The sequence below is a fragment of the Leuresthes tenuis genome, unplaced genomic scaffold (genome assembly GCF_036924035.1).
Source record: "Leuresthes tenuis unplaced genomic scaffold, fLeuTen1.0.hap1 SCAF_21, whole genome shotgun sequence".
Classification (NCBI taxonomy): domain Eukaryota; kingdom Metazoa; phylum Chordata; class Actinopteri; order Atheriniformes; family Atherinopsidae; genus Leuresthes; species Leuresthes tenuis.
This window is the reverse complement of record NW_027325375.1, coordinates 24,726,704-24,753,152: the sequence shown is the minus strand read 5'-3', so window position 1 is coordinate 24,753,152 and position 26,449 is coordinate 24,726,704. Positions and strand designations below refer to the sequence as shown.

The window sequence follows — 26,449 nt, the reverse complement described above, 5'->3', positions numbered from 1 at the left end:
CGTGTTGGAAAGCACTGGCGTGATGCATCACGAGTTCGGTGTCATATGACAAGTTGCCGAATGGGTGGGGTAAGAGAAATGCTGTGACCCAAATACATATCTTAAGACTTTCAGAGCTGTATCATATCTATGAACCAAATATAGAGACAAGTGGGTTTCAGACCCTCCCTCTGAGGTTTAAGTCTTTGATTTTACTGACACGGTTATGTTTAATGATGCATGCTAAAAGTGGGGCAATGGTCGGTGATGAAGTTTTACAGTGATCTCTACGTTCTGCAAATTCTTCAGTGTCAAGTGGTATTTCCTGTAGTTCACTCAGGAGACCTCTAACCTGAGGCCTGAACGCCCATGTTGTTAACTTAGCTAACTGACTCAAAGAACATATACCTACAATTCACTATAACAAATAAAAATCCCCTACAGATACTCCACCCTATCTTTAATCAGTTTTGAACTCGAGTCATCCTGTCAAAAATAGTTAAGATTCAGTCTTGATATTGCTCAGAAAAATTGTTAAAACAGACTTCCTATTACTTTAATAATAGAATAATATAGAATTAGTAAATGGAGTAACAAAGAAGTTGGAAAAACATTATAATATAACTTTCAGAGGTCTTTTAGCTTGAGAAAAATAGACAACAATTTGCCTATCAGGGTGGTTTCTGTCATTTCTCCTGGCAAGGAACAAAACATTCATGATTATAGCCAAAAATAATCTGTTTGTGTTTAATGTATAATAAATATGGCTGGCTTTAAATCACAAAATGGGCCACTCTTTTGTTCAGTAACCAGACCCTGCTGTCGCAGCAGCCAGTCTAACAAGCACATTTCCATCTGTTAACAAACTTGAGATCAGCAAGGTTCTTGTCTGCATATGTTCCTCTTACATGCCAGTCATAAACATGCACAATCATTGAGGCTGGACAAGTTAAATAAAATAAGTTGTTTGATATTGCCTTTTCAAGAGGAGTTTAAATGAAAACCCACACCGTTATAGTTCAGACCTATAAAAGGTTTCGTTTAAATAGGTCACTATCATTGTCAAAGAAGTCTGTGTTATAGGCCTCATAGCCATGATCATAACTTAGTCATGAAACATTACTTACTGTAAATCAGCAACCAATCACTGGTCAAACAAACAACTGTGCCATCCAATCAGAAGCCCGAAGAAGTATCACTGTTGCTGTGGGTGGTTCTGGAAAATTCTGGGGACACAGCCGAAGTGTAGTGAGGGTATTATTCCGCCGCAGAAAATGTCAGTACAACAATGTTCTTTATAGTTAAATTTTCAACTGTATATTTGTTTGAAAGTAAGTTTCTTATTCAGAAAATATATTTCTATTGTGAAATATCTACCTTCTAAGTATTGAAATTGCATAGTTCTTTGCGTTGGGAACTACTTTTTAAAAGCGGACTGATATGAAGTGATGACGTAGAGGTTAGTATATATACCAGTGCAGCTCTCCCTTTCAGCATTACAGTTGCAGTGAAAGACAGCGCTATCTGAACAACGAAGAAGCTTTGTACCGCTTTTCCACATCGTAGGTTCACTTTTGTGTCTTCTTTCAGTTCATATGATATCGTGTCGCATGTGAATGTATGTAGTGGGGTTTTGGTCAGTACTGATGTGTAACACTTTGTGGAATTGAATTACTCAATTGTTCTTCGGTTATAGATCTAAATGTTTTCGTTAAAATCTTCACATTTGAATGAGAATCGTACAGTTTACACTGCTAATCTGTTCGTCGATTATAATTTTTTTTCTTAATGTGAATTTGCTTAGCTGTTAATATCAGCATGACTAGACATTTTTTTTCTATCGGCCATTAACGGTTAACGACAGGCGAACAAAAGGAAGGTCAACATGATCTCAAAATGGCGCTCGTACTGAAATGGCTGCTGAACTGCCGATAGTTAGAAACTCTACATTAATCTTTGAAGACTTTATTTTTAGAGAAACATTATTTATATAAACTGAATATTGCCTTTAATCATATCTTAAATACTTTTTCTTCACGTCAGTGATAATGAGTCACATCTTTTTATAATATTATTTATATATTGATTGCTGTCAGAGTGTTTTTTACTTAATCTAAACGTTTTTCATATTTTTTTTTTCCTCTTTGGTTTTCTCTTTTTCTAGGTCCAAACATGCAGATCTTTGTAAAGACCCTCACTGGCAAGACCATCACCCTCGAGGTTGAGCCCAGTGACACCATTGAGAACGTGAAAGCTAAGATCCAGGACAAGGAAGGCATTCCCCCAGATCAGCAGAGGCTGATCTTTGCTGGCAAGCAGCTGGAAGATGGCCGCACCCTCTCTGACTACAACATCCAGAAAGAATCCACCCTCCATCTTGTCCTCCGTCTGAGAGGTGGCATGCAGATCTTTGTAAAGACCCTCACTGGCAAGACCATCACCCTCGAGGTTGAGCCCAGTGACACCATTGAGAACGTGAAAGCTAAGATCCAGGACAAGGAAGGCATTCCCCCAGATCAGCAGAGGCTGATCTTTGCTGGCAAGCAGCTGGAAGATGGCCGCACCCTCTCTGACTACAACATCCAGAAAGAATCCACCCTCCACCTTGTCCTGCGTCTGAGGGGCGGCATGCAGATCTTCGTCAAGACCCTCACTGGCAAGACCATCACCCTGGAAGTGGAGCCCAGTGACACCATTGAGAACGTGAAAGCTAAGATCCAGGACAAGGAAGGCATTCCCCCAGATCAGCAGAGGCTGATCTTTGCTGGCAAGCAGCTGGAAGATGGCCGCACCCTCTCTGACTACAACATCCAGAAAGAATCCACCCTCCATCTTGTCCTTCGTCTGAGAGGTGGCATGCAGATCTTCGTCAAGACCCTCACTGGCAAGACCATCACCCTCGAGGTTGAGCCCAGTGACACCATTGAGAACGTGAAAGCTAAGATCCAGGACAAGGAAGGTATTCCCCCTGATCAGCAGAGGCTGATCTTTGCTGGCAAGCAGCTGGAAGATGGCCGCACCCTCTCTGACTATAACATCCAGAAAGAATCCACCCTCCATCTTGTCCTTCGTCTGAGAGGTGGCATGCAGATCTTCGTCAAGACCCTCACTGGCAAGACCATCACCCTCGAGGTTGAGCCCAGTGACACCATTGAGAACGTGAAAGCTAAGATCCAGGACAAGGAAGGCATTCCCCCTGATCAGCAGAGGCTGATCTTTGCTGGCAAGCAGCTGGAAGATGGCCGCACCCTCTCTGACTACAACATCCAGAAAGAATCCACCCTCCACCTTGTCCTGCGTCTGAGGGGCGGCATGCAGATCTTCGTCAAGACCCTCACTGGCAAGACCATCACCCTGGAAGTGGAGCCCAGTGACACCATTGAGAACGTGAAAGCTAAGATCCAGGACAAGGAAGGCATTCCCCCAGATCAGCAGAGGCTGATCTTTGCTGGCAAGCAGCTGGAAGATGGCCGCACCCTCTCTGACTACAACATCCAGAAAGAATCCACCCTCCACCTTGTCCTGCGTCTGAGGGGCGGCATGCAGATCTTCGTCAAGACCCTCACTGGCAAGACCATCACCCTGGAAGTGGAGCCCAGTGACACCATTGAGAACGTGAAAGCTAAGATCCAGGACAAGGAAGGCATTCCCCCAGATCAGCAGAGGCTGATCTTTGCTGGCAAGCAGCTGGAAGATGGCCGCACCCTCTCTGACTACAACATCCAGAAGGAGTCCACCCTCCATCTTGTCCTACGTCTGAGGGGCGGGCAGTAAAAGTCATGATTCCATGTCAACAATGTTTCTGTCACAGTATACAACAATCTGGCATATAAAGTCAAAAAGTAGTTATTTCAAAGATTTTAACCTCAGTGACCAAACTGTTCATTCATCACTTTAATAAAAGGTTGACTTTATGGTGTGGATGTTTTTGTTTGTTTTTAAATTTATATAACACCACCTTTTACCACAGAGCATTACAATTATCCACATGAGTTAAGGAAATTATATTGATCTTACAAAGTTGTCCTGATGAAGCACAATAATGGGCACATGCATACGTTTTTAAAAGGTGACAAACTTGATAAGCTGCAATCAATATGTAGTTACTGAACTGCAGCATAGAGTGCTAAGTATTCATTTACTTTATTGGAAAAATTTATTTACAGGATATAGTTTGAACAGAAATAATTTAAATACTCTGCTCCAGTTATTCACGACAGGTCTCTCATTGGTATAGTCAAGAAGCCCGATAACATGAAATATGCACCTTTATTTTGCAAATTTATAGGGGATTTGTGTTGGATACAAGTTTATAGATACAAAGCACCAAATGAATAATACTTTTCTACAGATTTTACAAGAAAGCTGTTAGGTTTGGACATAAATATACAAATTAAAGCAGCAAAGAGGCTATTTAGTGGATATAATCACTTAATTAGAAACTCAGTCTTGCACATATACCCTTTGGGTTGTGTAGCAATAAATATAATTAGTGTTTATCTATAACCCTGCAAAACAACATAACAGACAAGGTTGAAAGGATTTTGATTCACAGGCTTGTAACACCACCTATTGCTGGTATGACAAAAAGTTGGCATGTTTCTTTGGAGTTAATACAGCATGATATGCTTGTGTCGCCATAGTTACATGAGGCATTTCTGGTCTGGTTTGATTTTTATTTAGATCGTCAGTGTCCATGAAAACGGCTACTAGAGAAGGCACAGTGACATCAAATGAAAATGAAAGGCTTGTTGTCAAGAGGTGTGATTTAAGTTGGAATCTGTTCGCTTTCCAGCTTATTATTTCATCTTATGGAAATAAGAACGTGCCAATATTTGCAGTGTTTCGATTAGAACATACTCAACCTTCTTATGATCTTAGCAGGCATGAAGCAAATCAAAGTCTCCCAGCGGGACAAGACGTGTTAATTTGTACAGAAACATGTATTACAGAAAATGAGCACACATAATGTTATTGCCGAGCCGTGTGTTGGTGAAAGATGACGTGTGTAAATAAGAGGAATTTAGAGGAAACTAGTGCGTTCAAGCAAAGAATGTTTCCTTTGTTTTTGTCAGTGGAGGAAATATGATAATTTACTTTGATTTTACTGGGAATGTTTATGTTCTGTTGCACTTTGTGATCATATTCCAGCAACTTTTAGAGAAAGAAAAAAGCATTTAATTTAATAGTAACAGCTACTTTGCATATGAATAATCTGCATAAATCTGATGATGCACGCATGTAATGCAGTGTATTGTTAGAAATCAAACCTGGTGTTTGTAGCCTTTTAACCTTTGACCCCTTACAGAAATAATGATGGCTTTTGGGAGAAGTGTGTTTCAGACGTCAATGAATTATCAGTCCCATTAGAAAAACATCTCTATTTTAAAAGTATCAAATGGTTTCATAGAAATTGTACCTACCAAAAATAAAAAGGGTTTTAAAAGTCGCCAATCCATCAAAATCTTATTGTTGTTATTGCCTTTAATGATTCATTATTTATCACCCACATGTTTCCCATGAGCCTTCTCAGAGTCCAATCTGACACTGCTAAGCAGGCACATGTGTCTTTGTCATGAAGGAGGAATGTTGAGTGGATTATAGGCTGCACGAGGACTGTGTTGTGGTATTTATCATCTAATCCAAAGTTAAACTGGCTCAACACTATCATCTCTGTAAGCGTGTGTTGGGTATTTATCCCCACAAAGACATGTGTGTCTCTGCACTGCGGACTTAATAATCTGCTTTTGGTTTTCAAAATCAAATATCAAGCTCAGGAAATGACAGGATGGTGCACTCATATAGGGCTGTAACACTATTTAAAGAAACTTAAGGAGACATATCTGCATGTTTGACCAGAAGTAACGGGCTTATTTCCTGTTTAACAGGTTTCCTCTTACAGCTTTTAAAAATCTGCTATAACAAGCATAACTAGTCTAACCAGTAGGCTATACTGTTAAACAGATTAATGATGTGCTTTGTGTTTCTCAGTGAAACCAAGTAACAGAAATAACCAGTTTCAATTCATCTTGTTTTTAGATGACAATACATATTTTTAGTTTCTTCCTGGCTGATACACAAAAAGCAAGAAAGTGCTCCTGCTGTCATAAACAGCTGGTAGAGACACAAACCATGTTAGCATATTCTTTTAAAATGCGTTACTTTACATTTAACTTTGTGTAATGACTGTCTCAGCTGCAGGGACACGTGGTTGCCATGTCAGTTGTGTCACGTGAGCCACATTGTTTTTTTACATCAATTTTGCTGTCAGTGATGGCGCTTTTTTCAGGTTCCATCGCGAAATTTATAAGTTTCACTCTTTCTACCCCTTTATCTCATTTAATGCCATGATCAGGAATTATTATTATTCTTTTTTGTATCTATTCCTTCTTTACTTCTGTGGTTGTTGCTTTAGTTGACAATGACAATATAGACATTCTAATTTTAGTACTGCATTGTTTTGGTGGGCAATTTGTTTTATTGTTTTGTACATTTCCGTAAGTGTAACTGTGTTAAATGGTACTCAAATACAATCAAAGATAAGCGGAAACAGGGAGGAGAACAGCTGGGGACTATTTTCATTGGCGGATGAATATCAGTTGGTGAAGTGTCTACCGTATAAATAATCCCGTTTCCAGGGCGACTGCGGTCAGAGGGAGTGTACCTTACTGTAGTCCGTTTGACGTCGCTCTAAAAAATTGTAAGTACATAATCTTTTCTCCACCTTCTCTTTATTTAAGATGCCACGAGATTAGTTAATGTTTATCGGTTATGGTTATACATTTGTTTAACTCTTTTTACCTAATCTGTTTTGTTCTGAGCAGTTAGCATATACCATAAGAATGATTAGAAAGGGTAATTTAGCTAGCGGTAAAAAAAATGTTTTTAAACGATTTGTGTTGTTAAGTCACGATGTAATTAAATTGTTAGACTGCCTTGTGCATCGTCAGTCTGAACAATGTCACTAAAGACAATTGCCAAATCAATAGAGTAACAAAGACGCTCATTGTCTATCTTTTGTCGGCCGTCAGGGCGCAACGTTAGCTGGAAAAAAAAAGAAAAAAAAGAAGCCAAACAACAATAGCTTTTTCTAAAATGGCGCTGGTACTGGAATCGCCGGCCTTCTACCAGTTCGTTCACGTGAAACGGAAGACTAAAGCACGTTATTAGTTCTAGTACAGTAGAGACAAAAGACGTGTGTAGATTTTATTTTTTCGTTTGTTTATAGGTCTGTAAATAATAAAAAAAAATGTAATCGTCCGTGTAGACGTAAAATTAGCAAGATGTGATAACATAGAGGGCTGGTCAAATATGTTTCATCCCTGTTTTAGTTGATCTGTCGAGCACTAAAAATATATTTTTTTGCTTATTTACTGTTGGCTCCATTATAAAAAAGAGTATTGATAACATGGAATATTTTATTTTTCCCAGATTCAAACATGCAGATCTTTGTAAAGACCCTCACTGGCAAGACCATCACCCTTGAGGTTGAGCCCAGTGACACCATTGAAAATGTCAAGGCTAAGATCCAGGACAAGGAAGGCATTCCCCCAGATCAGCAGAGGCTGATCTTTGCTGGCAAGCAGCTGGAAGATGGCCGCACCCTCTCTGACTACAACATCCAGAAAGAATCCACCCTCCACCTTGTCCTGCGCCTGAGAGGTGGCATGCAGATCTTCGTCAAGACCCTCACTGGCAAGACCATCACCCTGGAAGTGGAGCCCAGTGACACCATTGAGAACGTCAAAGCTAAGATTCAGGACAAGGAAGGCATTCCCCCAGATCAGCAGAGGCTGATCTTTGCTGGCAAGCAGCTGGAAGATGGCCGCACCCTCTCTGACTATAACATCCAGAAAGAATCCACCCTCCACCTTGTCCTGCGCCTGAGAGGCGGCATGCAGATCTTCGTCAAGACCCTCACTGGCAAGACCATCACCCTCGAGGTTGAGCCCAGTGACACCATTGAGAACGTGAAAGCTAAGATCCAGGACAAGGAAGGCATTCCCCCAGATCAGCAGAGGCTGATCTTTGCTGGCAAGCAGCTGGAAGATGGCCGCACCCTCTCTGACTACAACATCCAGAAGGAGTCCACCCTCCACCTTGTCCTGCGTCTGAGAGGCGGGCAGTAAATGATGCAATGATTTTACGTATGACAACTGAACCAAATAACCCAATAAAAAATTAGATTACAATAAATGACTCTTCTCACTCATTTGTCTAGAATTTGAACAAATGTTATCTTAACAATGTATTATGCGTCGTAGAATTGTGTCCATTATACACGTTATAATTTTAGATTTGGATAATGTTGCACTTTAGAACTGAGTCATGTGAGTATTAAATGTTCTTCACAATATTAATCTCGAGTTGGGTATATTCAATAATTTTTCTGTGACTATGAATTTTGTTTACTGCTCTTGTCATGAGCAGTTTTCAGTCATAGAAAAGTTTTATGGGATATTTCAAGTGAAATGCTGAATGGAACCACTAGATGTCACTGGCTTATTAACAATTTGGTCCACCATCCTGGTTTCAAGAAGCAGCCCAACAATTAAAGCTGTATGTGAGATGAACTGTAAAGTAAGTGAATATCTGAGCAGTTGCTCAGTCTTGGTGTGTAAAGTCCGTTTTAATATTAGCTGGAAGGTTTGTCAGATCTAGCCTTACGTCCAAACAGGTCTTGACTTGGCTGTGGTACTGGTGGACTTTTTTTCCTGGATGTTTCTCTTCAGTCAGCTACACCCAAACAACCACCTGCCAGACTTCTCTCCTGTGGAGCTTTCTGGTGCTATATTGACTTCATGATTGTTATTCACATATTTTGGGATCAATTGAGCACAAAACCTTTAACACAGAGCTCCTCACCTTCAGATTTGGTTTAAGAATGCTTTCTTTTTTTTTGGGTTGATTTTAAACATAGATCCTCCATTTATCCTCAAGAGGACTGGATCCATTGGGCAGTTGGTAAGCAATTAGGGAAATAAGTCAAAGGTCAAGCAGCAACAGACCAGAATTGAAGCAGTGGACTGGATGAGAACGAAAGACTATTCTCATATCTGATGTACACTCAACTTCAAAATAGAGCATATGTGGAGAAAATGCTCAGGCTGCACTACAGGGTAAACGGTTGATGGTGTGAGGCTCACTTTAAAGGGATGATATATATCAGCAAGTTAGAGAAATTCTTGTGTGACTCTAGATGGAGTTGTGTGTTAAAATCTGAATAGATCTGCAGGTGTGGAGTAAAAAGGAGTTGAGTTACCAGGCCTTGCAAACACATCTACATTTACAAGTTGTTTGTGCAATGCTGAAGAGAGAAAAAAGGAAATCAGATACTCGTGGTTTGTTTCCTTTGAGGTTTGAAGGGAGCACTTTCAGCTCTTTTAATCGATGTTTCATTGAGATCAGGAAATGAAGGCACCGAAGCACGCTTTTAGGTGTTTGTTTAGAGTTATTCTGTTTTTGTAGCCTTCACCGTAGACTGACACTTCTCTAACACTAGGTTACACATTTCCCTCAGGAAAGCCTCGAAAATCTTCTGGTTTCATTGTGTCTTCCATAAATTCAAATGGTTCTGTATTAGGTGCATCAAATCGAACCTCTTCCTCCATCTTTCAGATTAGGAAATGTGTTCATGTTTTCTTCAGTTAACATAGAGCCGAGGTGGCTGATTAGGTTAGCTGAGGTTAGCTGTTCTTCTTTATGCCACATCCATTGAGATTATCGAGAGCAACACTGGTCACAAGGACCATGAGGCTGCACTGAGATCATCTTGAAGCCTTTGCATTGAACATGCTTGGCTCTTTCTCTTGTTCATGTGTACACAATGCAGTCCATCCAATACCTCTCTCTATTTAAATCTCCTGAATAATTAAATAGTGTTCCCAATCAAAGATGTTTGTCAGCTTTAAATATCCTATCAATCATTCACTCTTTTTGCATTTGAAATGGAAAAAAAAACCCTGCATCCACCAGCTAACATTAGTCTGTTTTTATATGACTTTGCAGAAGTCAGAGGTATTTATCAGCTCTGGCTCTTATCAACATTGATGGGAACACGTGTTCATATCCAATGAGGATGCTACTCTCAGGGCTGCAGCAGTGTTGGGAGCTCACTTAGTCTTCACAGAAACATACCTAATATGTGTTAGCATGTCATATACCGAGGCTCTGAAAGTGACAGCAATAACTTTTTCAAGCCAAAAAGAGGCCAGATTGATCAAATGTATCTGATTGCAGGACAGCTGACTGTTTACTCTCAGTCTAATCAAAAATAATAAACTAGTCTAATTATCTTAGAAAGTCATGCTCAACATAAATTGTGGTTCACAACATTCTGCAGGATAATATGTATTGTCCTCCCTTCATCTTGTACTTAGAGGCTAGTCTCCTGTGCGGTAGTCACAGGATAATTGGTATAGGAGGGTAAACACACTACTAGCAATGGAAAATTATTTAATTCACTTGTTTTAATGGATGTATCCATATACATTAAATTAAAAAAACATTGAAACACATTACTTTTGTTTAAAAAAACACAAACATTATTAGTCAGAGATCTAGACATTTGATAAAAAAAAACAATAGGTTAGCACCTTTCAAAGCTTCTGTGTTTAATTGTAGGGGTGCACTGATTTATGACTCTAACAATGACAATCTGCAAAATCAGTTAGCATCAACCAATGGCTGATTTTCATCTGGTGACACATTGACTTTGCCCTGAAATAAGACAAGATTTGTTGACATGTCACTTTTTTGAGCACAGATACTTTTAATGCAAAAGGTTATGGTAAATTGAAATGCATTTTTATGACAGAATCAATACTATAAAAGTTTCCACTTATCTTAAAGTGCACATTTTATCATTTCCATGAATTTGGAGGTAAAAATCAGTGACAAAAACAAAGAGTATCAGGGGCGAATGACTATCTTTAATATCAGTATGAGCCACAAATTAATCCCCATAATTAAGTGTATAGCAAACCAAAAACCTGCAGGTGGGTACAGACATTTTTCATTTCAACACTTGACGCAACAACTTCACTTGAGTCGCTCCCAGCCCCTCTAACCTCTGTGGCCTCCAAGAACATATCATCAATATGACTCAGTACTAAGAGCCACTATAAAGTCCACGTGTATGAGTGCATACAGGAGTAAATAAGGTTGCACCTTTTGTTTTATGATGCTCACACACTGACATCAGTGAAAATGAGCCGGAAATCAAACTAGTTTAACCAGTTGGAACAGCGTTTTGCAGCCCTGTCTTAATGGGTTTGTCCGTTGCATGACAAGTGACCCAGCCGTATATATCTCTGGGAGCCTGGGAGCTGCTGTCTCACTCGGGTTCAGCGTGCAGGGGGGAAATGGCAGGCTGGGGGGGCTTCTTCATTTCTCTCCTCAACTATAAGACAGAGAAATATGTCATCGCCGAGAACAGAAGAATTGGAATATTATTTCGCCTTTATCAGCTGGCCGTGCTGGGATACATAATCGGGTGAGGTGCCTTGTATGTCGCCGTTTGCGAGCATAAAGAAATAGAGAGTGATTCACAAAGTTAAAAATAGGAGAGCTTGTGGAAGGTTCTTAGTTTACTGGTGGGCTTAAAGTGGCAAATGATTTTTTTAAAACTTATATTGTCTCTTCTGTAGGATGGAGTACTATCGATTAAATGGTTTATCTAAGTTATTTCAGCTTTCATTAAACGATACCACGCGCATTTAGTGGAGTATATAGCGAAAAAAAGACGAAGAATGAGCAACTGAAAATAATAACTATTCACGGTTTGACCCCCCCCCCCCCGGCAGCATGAAAATCAACCCAAACTGTAAGATGCAAATTTAGTAGCAGCCCTATGGCTGTTGCATGCGACTTGTGAAGGCATATTCCGCTCAATGGCACGCGGCGCCTCTCATGTTTTTATTGCCATGCAACCGAGACTGTGCATGTGCAGCTCAGTCGTTTTAAAGACAACAACTGTATGCATGCAATATTCACCTGAGAGGTTTTGATCATCCCAGGAACACATGATCACAAACAAGCTGCCCAACAAGAGATCATATACAAAACACCGTTGTGCACCACTCCAAAATATGCCAGCATATATATATATAAGCATATCAAATAATGAAATTCAATGTCTCAGGTGGGTGTTTGTTGTGAAGAAAGGGTACCAGGAGAGAGAAGAGGCCGTCCAGACGTCAGTTATCACCAAACTTAAAGGTGTCACTCTGACCAACACCTCTGAAACAGGGCCCTACCTGTGGAGTGCTGAGGATTATGTCATCCCCCCAAATGTGAGTCTATCTATCTATCTATCTATCTATCTATCTATCTATCTATCTATCTATCTATCTATCTATCTATCTATCTATCTATCTATCTATCTATCTATCTATCTATCTATCTATCTATCTATCTATCATCAGTCTTGCCATATATCATTAGCTGTCTTAACGGTTAAGACCACTGTCTCAACAGATTTAACAATACTGAACTTCTCCTGGAGTGTAATTCGTTTAACCTTTCTTCTTCTCGACCCAATTGGATTTTACAGGGCGAGCAGATTTTCTTCATAGTTACAAATTACATCGAGACCCCCAATCAGAGGCTTGGGTTCTGCGCTGAGGTGACTATACGCAGGAATCTCTCTTATTTATTTTTTATGCTTTGTTTCCGTTGTAAAAGCCTTCATTGCTCTTCTGACAGAGTATCAAGGTGCCAGATGGACGATGTCAAAGCGATGACGACTGCCTCGAGGGGGAGAGTGTAATTGCTGGTCACGGTGAGCACCGTTCACTCACTGGTCTTTTGGAAACCTTACCACCTCATATCTGAAAAGTTATCTGGATTTAGCCTTTTTCGTGATGTTTATTTTGACAGTAAAAAGAACGTAATCAGGACATGGGTGCAGCTTTAAAGCCTTTGCTGTCACAAATATAATATAATTCATTTTTTTATTTAAATTTTTGTCAAAACTGTTCTGTATTTTCCAGAATGGTTTACTTTGGATGACCTCTCTAATGCATGCTTCCTGTGTTAGGAATAAAGACCGGCTTGTGCTTGAACAGCACAGGGACCTGTGAGATCTACGCTTGGTGTCCTGTTGAATACAGCAAGAGACCGACGTGAGAATCTTTTCACTCTTGCAGATTTTTTTTAAATTTGCCATTTCGTGCCATTACACTAACCCCCACTCTGATCCCTCATGTCGACTGAGATATTTCACAGGTTCTATTTATTTCAAGTACACCCATGGTGCTTTATTTGTTATTTTTTCACATATCTGCCTCTGTCTTTTTCTTTTTTCGCAGAGAGCCCTTACTGAGTGAAGCAGAAAATTTCACCATCTACATTAAGAACTTCATCAGGTTCCCAAAGTTTGAATTCTCCAAGTAAGTAGCTGTAAGTGGCTGCTGATCGCTGGTTTGCCTGTGGTTTGAAGGCATTGAGTGAGATGGGGGATATACATGTTCCAATGGCTGCTTTAAATAGCTTTAGGGTGCAGAGAGCCTTCTATTTATACCAGCCTGTGCATTGCACTCAGAGAGACAGTGAAACAGTCATCCGAGACGTCCTTGACAGCGGTCCTCGCACCGGACAGGTGTCAGTTCAGACGGGGCTTGCCCAGAGAGCTGCAGTGCAGCCCTCCCTGCTGTTCCCTGTTCAGGTCCTGCTGGAGAGAAGGGCAAAACTGCAGGCCGCGACTAATTCATCAGTCAGAATCTCCTTCCAATTACACAAACATCTTTCTTATGCTTCCTCACTAATCTTGATACACTTTTGCTTGATGAAGTCCGACATGTAATACAATCCCTCTCAGTGGGGGTTACTCAGACTGTCTGGCAACACTTCACGTCTTACAGTTTGACACATGCAGTTACGGTCTGCTGGGATTAAGATGGTGTAATAGTAAGGCTTGAATGACGTACTGTATATACTGCTGCTGGAGTGTTTGTGTTGAGGAAGCTTTGTCAAGCTGCAGTTTTCAAGTGCAACTACTTAAACTGAAGAGGATACCCAGTTTTACAGTAAAGAATGTGCATGTGTGTCAACGTCATGATTAAGATTTGCTTATGATCAACAGAGATGAGGCTGCAAAAAGGGGATCGAAAGTCTGAGACCACACTGACATATTTTCGTGTACACCTGTAAATGAAAAGAAACATTTAGAAACATTTAAAGCATGATTAGTTGTAACATGTATGATAAGGAAATATTATTTTAAACATAACCCTCTATTAAAGCAGCATTATTAGCAGTAAGCAGTAGCAGTAAGCAGCAGAATTAGGTACAACGGTGTGAAGGGAAACTGTCTTTCTCAGCAAAGATGGCTTTTCTCTCTTTGCTCTGATTCCAAGTCTCAAGTTTTCTAAGATGGTAGCACATGGCACTTGAAAACGTATCAATGCTTCTACCTTTTTCAGTAAGAGAAAGAAAAGTAACTTTATCGCAGATCCAGAATTCAAGAAAATAAGTTAGGTTAACATAAAGCTGTCTGTGAGACCTTAGAAGATGGGTAGGGTCTCTGAGCCACCAGACTTACCAGCCTGGGTATAGTTAGCTTCTCTGGTGTTGGACACCTGCACTGGATCAAATGAACCCTGACAAAAGAGGGGTAGGAGCCCATGTTTCATACTCCAACACTCATGGTGTGGTGTCATGGCCACCTGAGGTCTACCCCGTCAAACATTTAGGGGTATAAGTATCTTCATTGGTTGACTGTACAGTATATCTTGACAGATTCAACACATTTAAGCTCACAGATGGAATGATGTTATGCCATCCGGTTAGGGACCATAAAATACGTTGTACTAACATGTATCGTGTTATTTGACATACATGTCTGCTTTCTTAACTCTCTTAGGTCCAATGTCCTTGAAACATCTGATGACAGCTACCTGAAGAGATGCTCCTATGACAAAGACAGCCATCCTTACTGCCCCATCTTCCGCCTCAGGGATCTGGTCGGTAGCACTGGACATGACTTCCAGGAGATGGGTGTTAAGGTACTTTCATAATCTGCCAGCGAAGGCTGTGTGAGAGAGTGATCTGTGTTTCCACACAGGTATTTCACAAAAATTAAATAATTAGGGATGATCACATTTAAGAATCATGGAAATCTGCTCGTTAGCCCTGATAGCTGTAGAATAGCTAAAGTAAAACTATTTTTAATTTGATTGTACCTGTTATGAATTAGGATAAGCTGTTTTGAAAGGAATCAGTACAAAATCTACTAAAGTATCTGCTCATGTCTGCAATGATTGACATCTGTTAGTGACTCCTCATGTGTCTCACTGGTTGTTTCCACTCAGGCATGGAGATTCCTACAATATGAGTAGAAGTTAGAGCATTAGAATATCTAGATTTTGAAAAAATACATTTTCAGTCTCATGTATCAATGTCAGTGTTTGAAAATACTTTTTCATTTCGAGACACCAAGTTGTGCTTTAATCTTTTGCGGCCAGCAGGCAGTTTGAGGCCCTCAGGCTGTCCTCATGTCATGGTGCATGAGTTCTTCCTTGTTAGGGCTTCTCAGCTGTTAAATCACCCATCAGATGAGCTCAGGCATGCACCTTCAGTATTTACTCTCTTATGGGCAGGACTGCACTTACATTCATGTTGGTCGTTGTAAATAAGATGTATCCTGTGAATACTTTTTTCAATTTAATCTTTTATTCTATTTCTTATAAAGCTCTCTATGTATTCACAGGGTGGCTCTATTGGCATCCTTATTGAGTGGAACTGCGACCTGGATAAGGACTCCTCTGTGTGTAATCCCCAGTACAGCTTCACTCGTCTGGACATGAACCTGAACAACTCGGTTACATCAGGATACAACTTCAGGTGTGTCTTCTCAGGCATTTAATGCAACCAACCCACTGCCTCCACTCTGCTCTTGATCTGTTTTCTATCTTTTACACATTTTACCTGTTAAACTGTTCTACCTTCTCAGATATGCCAGGTACTACAAGGATCAAAATGGCGAAACCTATCGCACTCTGTACAAAGTGTACGGGATTCGCTTTGATATAATGATCAATGGCCAAGTAAGGCAGAGATATGAGCAGTCTTTTTCCTCAGTAAGGTACATAATAGACCCTACAGTGAATGTCTTGTTATTGTTTTCAGGCTGGGAAATTCAATATCGTTCCCACAATCATTGCTATTGGCTCTGGTGTTGCTCTGATCGGTGTAGTAAGTCATTTATCAAATCGTGTAGTTTGTCTGTGCCGCAATTTTAACCTCCACAAGAGGGTGAAGCATGATCATCGGTACAAAAATAATGATTCTCTGCTGCTCATGAAAATCAGCTAATGAGGTTTTTTTTCAGGGGGCCTTTGCATGCGATATGATACTACTTTACATGATGAACACGAGCTCCTTCTACCGGGAGAGGAAGTTTGAAATAATCAACTTCAAGTATGAGTCACTGTATTTGCACAAACTTTAATCATGTGACCATACAATTAACATGTTCCCCCCAATCTTTCTCATGATATCTGTACAACTCTTGTTCTGTGTGAGCAGAAAAGATCGGACCAAAGCAAAGGACGGGAAAGCAGGTCACCGGGAGAGGAGGTCCAGGAAGCCAGCTGCAGATAAAGATGCTGCCAACAACATAAAAAACCCAGAGGAAACTGAACTCACTGTGGAACCTTCCTCTCCAGACGAAAGCCAGTCGTCTGTGGAGAAACGAGGTCCCACCATTCCACGCAACACGGGACAGCGATACTCTGCTGTTCTGTCTCAACAAGGTGCAGAACCGAAGCATCACATCACTTTCGCTTCACACAACTAAGTTTGCAGGAGGACGAAGACAAATCCCCTGCAGATGTGTTTTACGCGACTGGAGGTGGATCCCAAAGTCAGACTGATGTCCTCTTCTCACCTGCTGGAACGGTCCCTAAGATGTGATGGTGCAGGGATGTGTCCATGGTCTGCACTGCACGAGTGGCAGCGCAGGGGGACTCATGCATGCAGAAAGCTGGTTATGTCAGGTCCATCCATACCCCACTTCGGAAACTCATTTAAGATACAAAAACTGGCCGAAAATAGTCATCACCTGGATTTAAGTAAGCTAGTTATCTGGGGTCGCTTCAGCTGGTCAGGTCAAGGTTTAGCAACGTTCTGTGCCCAGAATATGAGGTCATCTTACTACCTGAATATATTGAATTATTAGGTTTTTCCATCAAAAGATTCTTTTTCAATGCCAGGATTCAAGCAGAGCATGAGATATCATTTTCACACATGGACCGACCGCCACCGAGTCCAGACCTTATTAACCCCACTGAGAATCTTGGGGGAGACTTTAAACAGCTGCCCAACTCACCCCTCATCAATAGAAGATCTTTGCAAAAAAATGAAGGAAACTTTGGAAAATAATATCGAGACATTGCATAAGCTTATCTCGGTGATGCCAGGGCAAATGTGTGCCATAATCAAAGCTAAAAGTGGTCCAATAAACTAGTAAGTGTACTTTTTTGGCCCTGCAGGTTATAAAGTGAATAGCCAAACAGACCCAGTGCATTTTATTTAATATTCGTGTTATGAAAGAATCAATACTTTGTATCAGCTTTGTTGGCAGACTGATTGAACATTTTCTTGATATTTATTTTCACCCTTCTGTCACTGCAAAAATGCCATAAAAGTCACTGAAATTGTTCAAATTAGATAAAAAATACAAAAACAAAAAAAATAATTGCAGCCATGAAAATAAAGCCAAAGAATGTCAAATGTAGATATTAGTTTAAATAAAAACTGTTGACTAACAAGTAAAATGCAAAGATATACTCCTCTAAATGAGCCCAGAAATTTTTTTTCAAAGTCAGACCACAACAGCTATGTGTAAGCATGGATGTTTCATAGAAAGGAAGCAATGTTTTTTTGGTGTACTGTTTTAACATCAATGTTCAGTAATATCCATGCTGGTTGTGGCTTTGATATTAGCCATGTAGTGGTCAATTCAGTTGTGAAGCTGAGAATTGCATATGTCAAGAGCTACAAAACAGCTGAGAGGGGGCTGAGTGGGTGGGAAATAGATACTTATGTGAAGGGATTCCGTTTCCTGTTTGCATGTCCTGTCTCTATTTACTGAAAGTACTTTACTATAAACAAATATGTCATGTTAATTTCATGTCACAATTACGATGCCTGATACATAAACAGATAAAAGGATGTAAACAACACTCGGAGGGAGGCATTTATTCAAATCTGTAATCACAGTTGCTATAATTTTACCATAGTATTGTACATGTAAATAATATCACACCTTTTCAGGATGTTATCAGTAATCAACATTATTAATAACTGCCATGAATGATACCAAACACAGAGCAGGAGTTACAGGTTAAAGAAGTTTGTAATTGCTTAAAAAGGTACAGGAGAACAATTAGTCTTATATCAGTGTTATTAACATACCCTCAAAATGTATTAACAGCTCAAAAACGGAAATGTGTAAAATCTTTCACAGTAGGGTCTATCTACAAACAGCAGGGCAGACAAACCGAGAGGTCTCCATAGAAACTTTTCAGGGTTATTTGGAGTAGATCACCTTAGTATACATGCACCATTCCGTACAAGAAAGTCCAGAACAGGACGTAAGTGAAAAGACCTCCGACAAGACCTCCGGTAAAGAGCAGCCGCCGCGATTTAAAGCATTTGTTCCACCGCCGTCCAGCCTTGAGGATGAGCAGCAGCGAGAGGAGAAAGGAGGCGAGGAAATAAAAAATGAAGCCGTACAGTCCCGTCAGCCCGAGGATGCCGGCCGTTGCTCCAGACAGAGCCGACACAGAAGTGCGGCAGTAGTCCAGCACGGCGGCGTTACCCCTCACAGACACTTCACTAATGAACTGTGGTCCCTCACGCTTGGCCCCGACTGCGGCCATCTTGGTTCTGGTCGGCTACCACAGGAGGGTGCTGCAGAAACAGAGGAACATCAGACAAGTTTACAAGACATATACAGTCTATCATACTTCACCTTCTTTTGTGCCATTTCACATTTAAAGAGAAAACTACAATTTTTGATGTGCCGCTTAAAATGACACCATACTACCTGTAATAAGGTTACCATATCAAATGCATGGTTAGGGCTTAAATATTATACATTTACAGATTTTAAGTAATAGTAGTAATTGGTAGTAATTACACTCAATATATTACACAGACAAAAGCCACTGTGCTGCATGCCAAAAGCTTTAAAATAAAAATAAATAAAAATGCTACAACAAAAGTTATGTTGTGTGGGCTTCAAAGATATAGAGTATAGAAGATTAATCTGATGCATTCTGAACATTAACTATATAGAGGGGGAAAAACACAAAAATGCGTTTAAACATTTAAGCTCCCTTACACGAGAGCTAACGAAATAAGTTGCTCTAAGTAATAGAAGGAGTTAACGACAGGCCAAAATTAAGCTAACAAGCAGACCAGGGTGATTAAAACACCAGCAATTTAAAACACCAAGAAGGGACCAAAACGGCTATGACTCAACACCGAAGCACACTCACTATAATATGTTGACGGGACGGCTGACTACAAACTAATTGCCCGGTTTTAATATTCACGTCTCTGTCGATGCTAACAGGCTAGCCATGTTAGCTCAGCGGGCAACACGATCACAGGAGCAGGTACTTACCGGATTTAAACGTTGAGATTGTGGGTTCCTTACAGTATAATCACAAACTCATAATATGCAAGAGTTACTTCATGAACTTCAAAATCAGATAGTTTTTAGGGAATGTCAGCTGGTATGGCACAAAAACAGCGCATTCATTCTCGTATGGATGACACTCCTTGTCCAAAGTCAGCCATACTCCTCCGCAGTGCATTGTGGGTAGATGAGCTGTCAAACAGGAGGTGACGATGTGGTGCGTTTTATGTACGCTGAAGAGTAGGAAATCATTCGTTTGAAAGGTTAATGCCCGCCAAAGTTTGCCAGTTTTTTAAATATTTTTTTTATCAACCTGCTTGGCATAAATAAAGTGCAATATAAAACGGGCGCAAGTCTTCCTCCAAGAATTTAGGAGCCACTGGGCCTATATCCCAGAAATATGATAGTTCATATGACATTGAGTGAGACAGACAGCAAACAAATTGGACACAGATGTGCTTGTATTTTGTTGCATTAGCAAATTTTATAGACAAGATTAAAACCGATTAAATCACGACATCTTTGCAGATTACAGATACAAAAGTAATGATTAGAAACAACCTTAAAAAGACACAACCTTAACATTAATGCACACCGAAAGGGAATGAGAAACGATTTTTAGCAAAATTATACACAAAATAATCCAAATGTGGTACAAAATTACCTGAACAGTACACAGAATGGCTGAATGGAAATATGTGTAATATGCAAAAAAAACAAAAACAAATGAAGATGCAAAGATGAATGGTGTCATTTCCAAAATATTCACGAGGTGTAATAGGACCACAAAATGTAATGATCTTATGAATTATATGTGGATAATGTCTTTTGAACACACAAAAATTTACAAATCATATCTGACATAGCTCCTTGTTGTTTGCTATCTCTTTCTGTCTGGATGTCTTGCTTTACTAAGAGACAAGAGGAGAGCCTTTTACCACAGAGGCGTGCATTTCACATGTCCTTGTCCAAGGGAACTCTATAAATACCATACATGTCAATCCTCTGTTTTAGTTGTCTCGGCTTCACCTGAGAAACAGCAAGATGGTTTACAACTGCCAGAAAGAAAAAGAAAAATTCTCAGATGCTGTTTCTAATAAAAGTGGTTTGTATTTCTATAAAAGTACAAGATATAGACTGTTTAATTTTTGCAATGGTTTTCGATTAATTTGTCAATCCATAACATTGACACACGGTTTCCTTCACTAAACAGGGGCTTTGGCTTGAATATGTATAAATAACTAACAGATAGGATGTCAGATTTCAAACTCATGATTTTCTTGTTATAACATGAACGCAGCATTGTGGATTTTGCCGTTAGGATGATGTCCAAAGGTTAGCACGGCGTCAGCAGTAATCATGTCTAACTTTATCCTGGGTTTAGATGTGGGGACCACCTCGGTAAAAGCCATTTTACTGGCTGCTGACTCCAGAACCGTGGCTGCGAGTCACGCTTTACCCACAGCTGCAGATATAAGCGACAACAAGGAGATAAAGGTGAGCTGCCCACGTGCTACTGAAGTTTACACTGCCGCTTTGTAAACTAAAGGCAGCTGTGTGTGTTTGTATGTGTGTGTGTGACGTAGGCCAAAGAGCAGGACCCCGGGCGGATAATAGACGCTCTGAACCGGTGCGTGGGTCAGCTGCCCAGAGACAAACTGCAGCATGTCACCAGCATCGGACTGTCTGGACAGATGCACGGGATTATATTCTGGAAAACTGAGAGAGGTGCAGCATTTCATAAAAAGTGTGTTCAGCTGTGTAACAACGGCTCATTTGGTGCATTTAGCAGCAAGAGAGTTACTAAATAAAAACATAAAAAAAACACATTTGTATGTAAATAGATTAGTTGTAGTAGTGGGATCTGGAACACAGGTGAAATAATCTCAATCATTTATTTGGAGTCCACTTCACCACCCGCACTTAAATGCAAAAACAAACTAATATTACATTGGTCGGTTTGAGCAGAAGTACACATTAAGCAGACAGTTTTTTTGGCCAACCATGAGGTCAGCTGACTATGTCTGACTCTTGCATGCCCCAGGTTGCGATTGGTCCACTAAGGACTTCTTCACACCCAGAGACACCAGTCAGCTGATCACATGGCAAGATGGGCGCTGCAGCAGTGACTTCATGTCCTCTCTACCAAAACCAGACTCGCATGTCAGTGTTGCCACGGGGTTTGGCTGCGCAACAATCTTCTGGTACATGAAGCACAGGTCAGCGCTCACGCTCTTAAAACTCCCTGCAGGCGCCGCTTGCTTCAGTGACACAAAAGATGACTCTGATGGTTCTCTGCAGACCTGAGTTCCTCAAGGACTTCACAGTTGCAGGTACGATCCAGGACTACGTGGTGTCGATGCTGTGTGGTTTGGACAGGTGTGTGACAACGCCTCAGAATGCAGCCAGCTGGGGCTTCTTCAACACTTCAGCCAATCAGTGGAATGAAAACATGTACGTAAAGTGTTGAACTTCTGTTTTCAGTCACATTTTATCTAAGACTCAAATCACTAAGTGTACGAAAGATGTTTTGTGGCTTCTTTGTGTTTGGTTTGACCTTGTGACTACCTAACAGTCTGCATCATCACAAGCTGTCAGAGTACGCGTGACCCTCTTGACTAACCGTTGTGTGTGCATGCTCTAGTCTGAAGGCTGCTGGCTTTCCTTTGCACCTGCTTCCTCACTGTGTGCCATCTGGTGGCTTGGCGGGAAAGACGCGCTCTGCCTGGCATGGCATTCCTGCCGGAACCCCAGTAGGGGCCGCCATGGGAGACTTGCAGTGCTCCGTCTATTCCTGCATGAGTGCGCCGACTGATGCAGGTGAAACAGGAAGTCTAAGTAATTTCTCTCAGCTCAGGTTTCCACTTAATGCACTCAATGCATTATGCTTTCAATACATTTTAAAGGAGCCTATTTGATATGACTCTGCCCTGCTGTGTTGCATCCATTAGCGACACTTCCTGTGGTCAACTCCTTTAAGAATCAATTTTGTATTAAATAATAGTATCTAATAATAATATCCAATAAAAAAGTTGTAATATCATAGTATTATTATGATTTGAGGTTGCAGCACACAAGCAGGGTTCATCTAGATTGAACTTCTTAGCTAATAGGTTGTATTCTTCTTTTGATTTCCCAGTTCTCAACATAAGCACTTCAGCCCAGCTGACCTTCGCCATGCCAGGTGACTTCAAACCTCCAGATTCTCCACAGCCGGCCTTGCCCATCTCCTACTTCCCATACTTCGACTCCTCATACTTGGCTGTAGCAGCGTCCCTGAACGGAGGCAACGTGCTGGCAACTTTTGTGGAGACGTTGACGACGTGGATGAGAGAGCTTGGTACATACTGAAATTTACTATTTGATCAGCATTTTTTATTATAATTTAGTCTTGTTCCTGAAGTTAGTACTGAAGTAGTGCAGAAATTAGTTTCTGGAACTTCTTGGTCAAAAGGGACTTTTAATTATATTTAGGAGAACAAGCAGCAGGTTGAGATTACAACCCCATTTCCAAAGAAGTTGAGACGCTCTGTGAAATGGAAACAAAAACAGAAGGCAACGATTTTCAAGTCTCAGAAATGTTTTATTCACAATAGAACGTAGAAAAATCAAATGTCGAAAGTGAGGCATGATTTTATCATTGAAATCCCTGCATGGACTCAGGAACACCTCCAGAAATCTGTGAACACAGTTCACGGTGACATCCACAAACGCAGGTTCAAGCTCGATCATGCAAAGAACATGATGTAAAATATTGAAAAATGTTCTGTGGTCAGACCAACAAAGATTTAAATTCAGCCAAAACGCATTTTGATACCAAATACAAGCAGCCTTTTTCTCCCAGGTAATTTATTAAATGGTAATGATATGATAAGAGATCATTTATTCCTCTAAGCTCAGTATTCAAGACATTGTGCATTCATTTATACCTCTCACACGTCCAGATGTTATCTGGTAATAACCAGGAGCTGAAGCTGAATGAACAAATGCAAACAGACAAAAAAGCACATGAACAGATGATAAACTGCATCTTTGTAGAGAGGTTAATCTTTTAAAAGTATTAGATTGTGCTTTGTAGACTTTATGACTTGTTTTTCTTTCATACAACTTCTGACTGAACAAAGCAAATTAAATTAATTGAAATGACTGCAACGCTCAAGCTTTATTTGGACATTAAAGCCGTTTCCACGCATGCACCTCTCTCAGTTACTCTGATGGCATCTAAATATATCTTCTAAATGGTCTGTCTTCCCTAAAAGTCACAACAGAAATCTGACTAAACCTGGTAACATTCACGTGCTTGCACTCGTATTAATGGATAAACATGCACAAGGCGTGTTTGCCTTCATTTGGAACTTGTTCATCTTTTCTGAACTGACAACTACGCTCGTTGTTGCAAGTGCAATAAAACATGCGAGAGAACGGCGATAAGAATCACACTTCCTGCTCAGCAAGCTGTTTCTAAATGTCAGAAAGCTTTGCTTTAAACAGTTGAAGCCACTCAGTGCGGTTACATGCGGGTCATCGGATTGGATTAATGGCTAAATTGCAATAAAACTGAGTTATTCAGTTCATGTAGAAACCTTAATCTGACAAAAAACGGATCGGATCGGGATACTCTCAATCGGATTAAGACCCCGAGATAACTCAATCCAAATGTCCTCTGAACGTGCATGTAGACGACAGTGGATCGGATCGAGCGTTCTGCGCATGCTCGAGATATTTTCACGCGATCGTCAACCGGAAGTTGAAGGAGACGATGTTACTGTTGTTGTCGCCACCTTTGGAAAGAAACAAACAACGCGATGGAGAATGCGCCGTTGTGTATCGCGTTTGTGCCATAACCAGCTCATCACAAACGTAGAGGGATGTAGCTTCATCTTGGTCTTCGGTCGCCATCTTTCTCAAATGCCTTAGTTTTGTTGTTGTTGGTGGTGAAGACGTCAACAGGAAGTGGCTCTATTAGCGATAGTTGAAATGGGTAAAGTGCCACTTATCTACTGCGGTATTGCATGCTTTGTGCCAGTGATTCAATTCATTCACCGCCATGTAACAAAGGATAATTACCCCTTGCTCAGATAAGGAGCATAACCCAACTATAGCTACAATCGAGTTCATCTCATCATGTAGACCCACTGACTGTTGTTACGTATCTCATATCTCATAGTTCTAAGGAAATCCAAACTTTTCTGATAAAGATGAAAGTAAAGACCTGTGACAACCAGAAAGGGAAGAAGAGAACTGAGAATAAATGCACCTGAAGCTAATCCATAGTCTGTAATATATGAGCAAAGTGATAACTGTGTAGTGGTTTTATCACAAACCTCTCGCCCTTCACAGGAGTGGAGCTGAGTGAATCCTGCTTGTATGAAATGCTGATTCGTTGCGCCCTGAACCAGGAAACCAGCGACCTGAGGGTGAGTCCCACCCTCCTGGGGGAGAGACACAGCCCTCTCTGCCTGGGCCAGGTGACCAACATCTCCACCTCCAATCTCTCCCTGGGTCATGTGATCCGAGCGCTGTGCCGCGGAGTCGTCACCAACATCACCTCCATGATGCCTGCAGACAGTCTGCGGCAGGCGGGGGTCAGTAGGATCGTGGGCAGCGGGAGCGCACTGGCTCGCAACGAGGTGCTCAGACAGGAAGTGGAGAAGGCATTCCCTCTGCAGGTGGTGTACGGACAGAACGCCGACTCCGCTGTGGGCGTGGCCATGGTCCTCTGTGACAAACTTTAAACTCTTAATCCACAGGAGAACCCCTGAATGTTTACAAGATTAACCGACATTTTTGCACAACTCTGAATAGCATTTATGGAATAGTGTTAATTTCTTAAAAAATTGTTTTGCTCTGTGTAACTTAAAGCAAAGCTGTGTTTAACAGGAATAAGATCATTATATTATATAAATAATATAAATGTCAAACCAGAATCCTGAATGTAACTTTAAAAGCATGTGGCAGAAACCAACAAACAATGATGAGAACATGAAGACGACGAGGAAATGATATCTAAACAGCAGTATTTGGGCTGTTGCCTCATTTTTGTTTTTAGGTTTATAGAAGTAGTGCACACAAAAGGCCTTTTGACAGCTCTATACTAACATTTCACAGATTTCCATTAAAATGCTATTGGAAAGAAACATTTTGAACACTTTTTAGTGTTACGGGGAATTGAAATATGCAACTAAAATCCCTAAAATTCACATCCAAACGACAGCCAGAACAGGGAATATTCCCCTAACCAAAAGGACAAAGTTCCTGGAACCAAAATTTGTTCACTAAGACGAGTTTTATTTCTGGTTGACTATGGTAGGAGCACTTATATTTCCACTAGATTTAATGGAAATTTTGAAAACATTTACGTTTCCTTAAGAAAAGATGAAGAAATTCCTGTAATAAAAAAGCTACAAGAAGTTGTATCCTCAGTCCTGATACTAAAATAATGGAATAAAGCTGTGGTCCAACCAACATTTGTCAACCTCTATGCAGTGTTTTGGGAGCGTTCTCTTAAATGCCGAAATACAACCATTGGGGAATTCTCAGAGAACTTTGAGTTTTCAGTTCCCAAAACATTTCAGGAATCTTCTGCGACTGCATAAACTTGTGTGAATGTTCTATAAGCGTTGCGATGCTTAAATGAAAATGTTCAGTTCTCCGCTGGCCCAATTTGAAGAAAACATTTTACGATCAGTAATAATAATGGCACAAATAAAGCGGTATTAACCGGTTTGGTCTCAGAACTTTTTTGTATGTGTTATTCTGCAGTTTCAGGAGTTATGGCCGGCTTGGCGGCTTTTTGGGTAACGTTTTTGCTATTTCGTCTCG

At 40.6% G+C, this 26,449-nt stretch overlaps 4 protein-coding genes across 6 annotated transcripts; 3 read left to right on the top strand and 1 right to left on the bottom strand.

Moving 5' to 3' along the window:
• Positions 1-1,460: 1,460 nt before the first annotated feature.
• ubb (ubiquitin B) lies at positions 1,461-8,175 on the top strand. 2 transcript variants are annotated; one of them, XM_072374501.1, is made up of 3 exons: positions 1,461-1,541; positions 2,144-3,746; positions 7,418-8,175. In XM_072374501.1, the coding sequence occupies exons 2-3, from the start codon at positions 2,152-2,154 to the stop codon at positions 8,106-8,108; spliced, it is 2,286 nt and encodes a 761-aa protein (XP_072230602.1). In that variant the 5' UTR covers positions 1,461-1,541; positions 2,144-2,151; the 3' UTR covers positions 8,109-8,175. The 2 variants fall into 2 exon arrangements, with proteins under 2 accessions (XP_072230602.1, XP_072230601.1); XM_072374500.1 differs by lacking the exons at positions 1,461-1,541; positions 2,144-3,746 and adding an exon at positions 6,591-6,679 and having other exon boundaries at positions 7,411-8,175.
• Positions 8,176-11,310: 3,135 nt separating this feature from the next.
• Positions 11,311-17,670, top strand: p2rx5 (purinergic receptor P2X, ligand-gated ion channel, 5). Its single transcript, XM_072374497.1, has 12 exons — positions 11,311-11,473; positions 12,122-12,272; positions 12,533-12,604; positions 12,685-12,760; positions 13,019-13,103; positions 13,290-13,370; positions 14,843-14,984; positions 15,689-15,822; positions 15,932-16,025; positions 16,108-16,173; positions 16,310-16,398; positions 16,507-17,670. The coding sequence occupies exons 1-12, from the start codon at positions 11,343-11,345 to the stop codon at positions 16,775-16,777; spliced, it is 1,392 nt and encodes a 463-aa protein (XP_072230598.1). The 5' UTR covers positions 11,311-11,342; the 3' UTR covers positions 16,778-17,670.
• Positions 17,671-18,165: 495 nt separating this feature from the next.
• On the bottom strand, positions 18,166-19,843 carry emc6 (ER membrane protein complex subunit 6). The gene is made up of 2 exons (XM_072374502.1): positions 19,613-19,843; positions 18,166-18,894 (listed from the first exon to the last, which is right to left on the bottom strand). The coding sequence occupies exon 2, from the start codon at positions 18,861-18,863 to the stop codon at positions 18,531-18,533; it is 333 nt and encodes a 110-aa protein (XP_072230603.1). The 5' UTR covers positions 18,864-18,894; positions 19,613-19,843; the 3' UTR covers positions 18,166-18,530.
• Positions 19,844-20,930: 1,087 nt separating this feature from the next.
• Positions 20,931-26,363, top strand: shpk (sedoheptulokinase). Of its 2 annotated transcripts, none has more exons than XM_072374499.1 (7): positions 20,931-21,124; positions 21,214-21,355; positions 21,672-21,790; positions 21,879-22,081; positions 22,272-22,447; positions 22,767-22,967; positions 24,968-26,363. In XM_072374499.1, the coding sequence occupies exons 1-7, from the start codon at positions 20,987-20,989 to the stop codon at positions 25,360-25,362; spliced, it is 1,374 nt and encodes a 457-aa protein (XP_072230600.1). In that variant the 5' UTR covers positions 20,931-20,986; the 3' UTR covers positions 25,363-26,363. The 2 variants fall into 2 exon arrangements, with proteins under 2 accessions (XP_072230600.1, XP_072230599.1); XM_072374498.1 differs by having other exon boundaries at positions 21,672-21,846; positions 21,929-22,081; positions 24,968-26,362.
• The last annotated feature ends 86 nt before the right edge of the window (positions 26,364-26,449 follow it).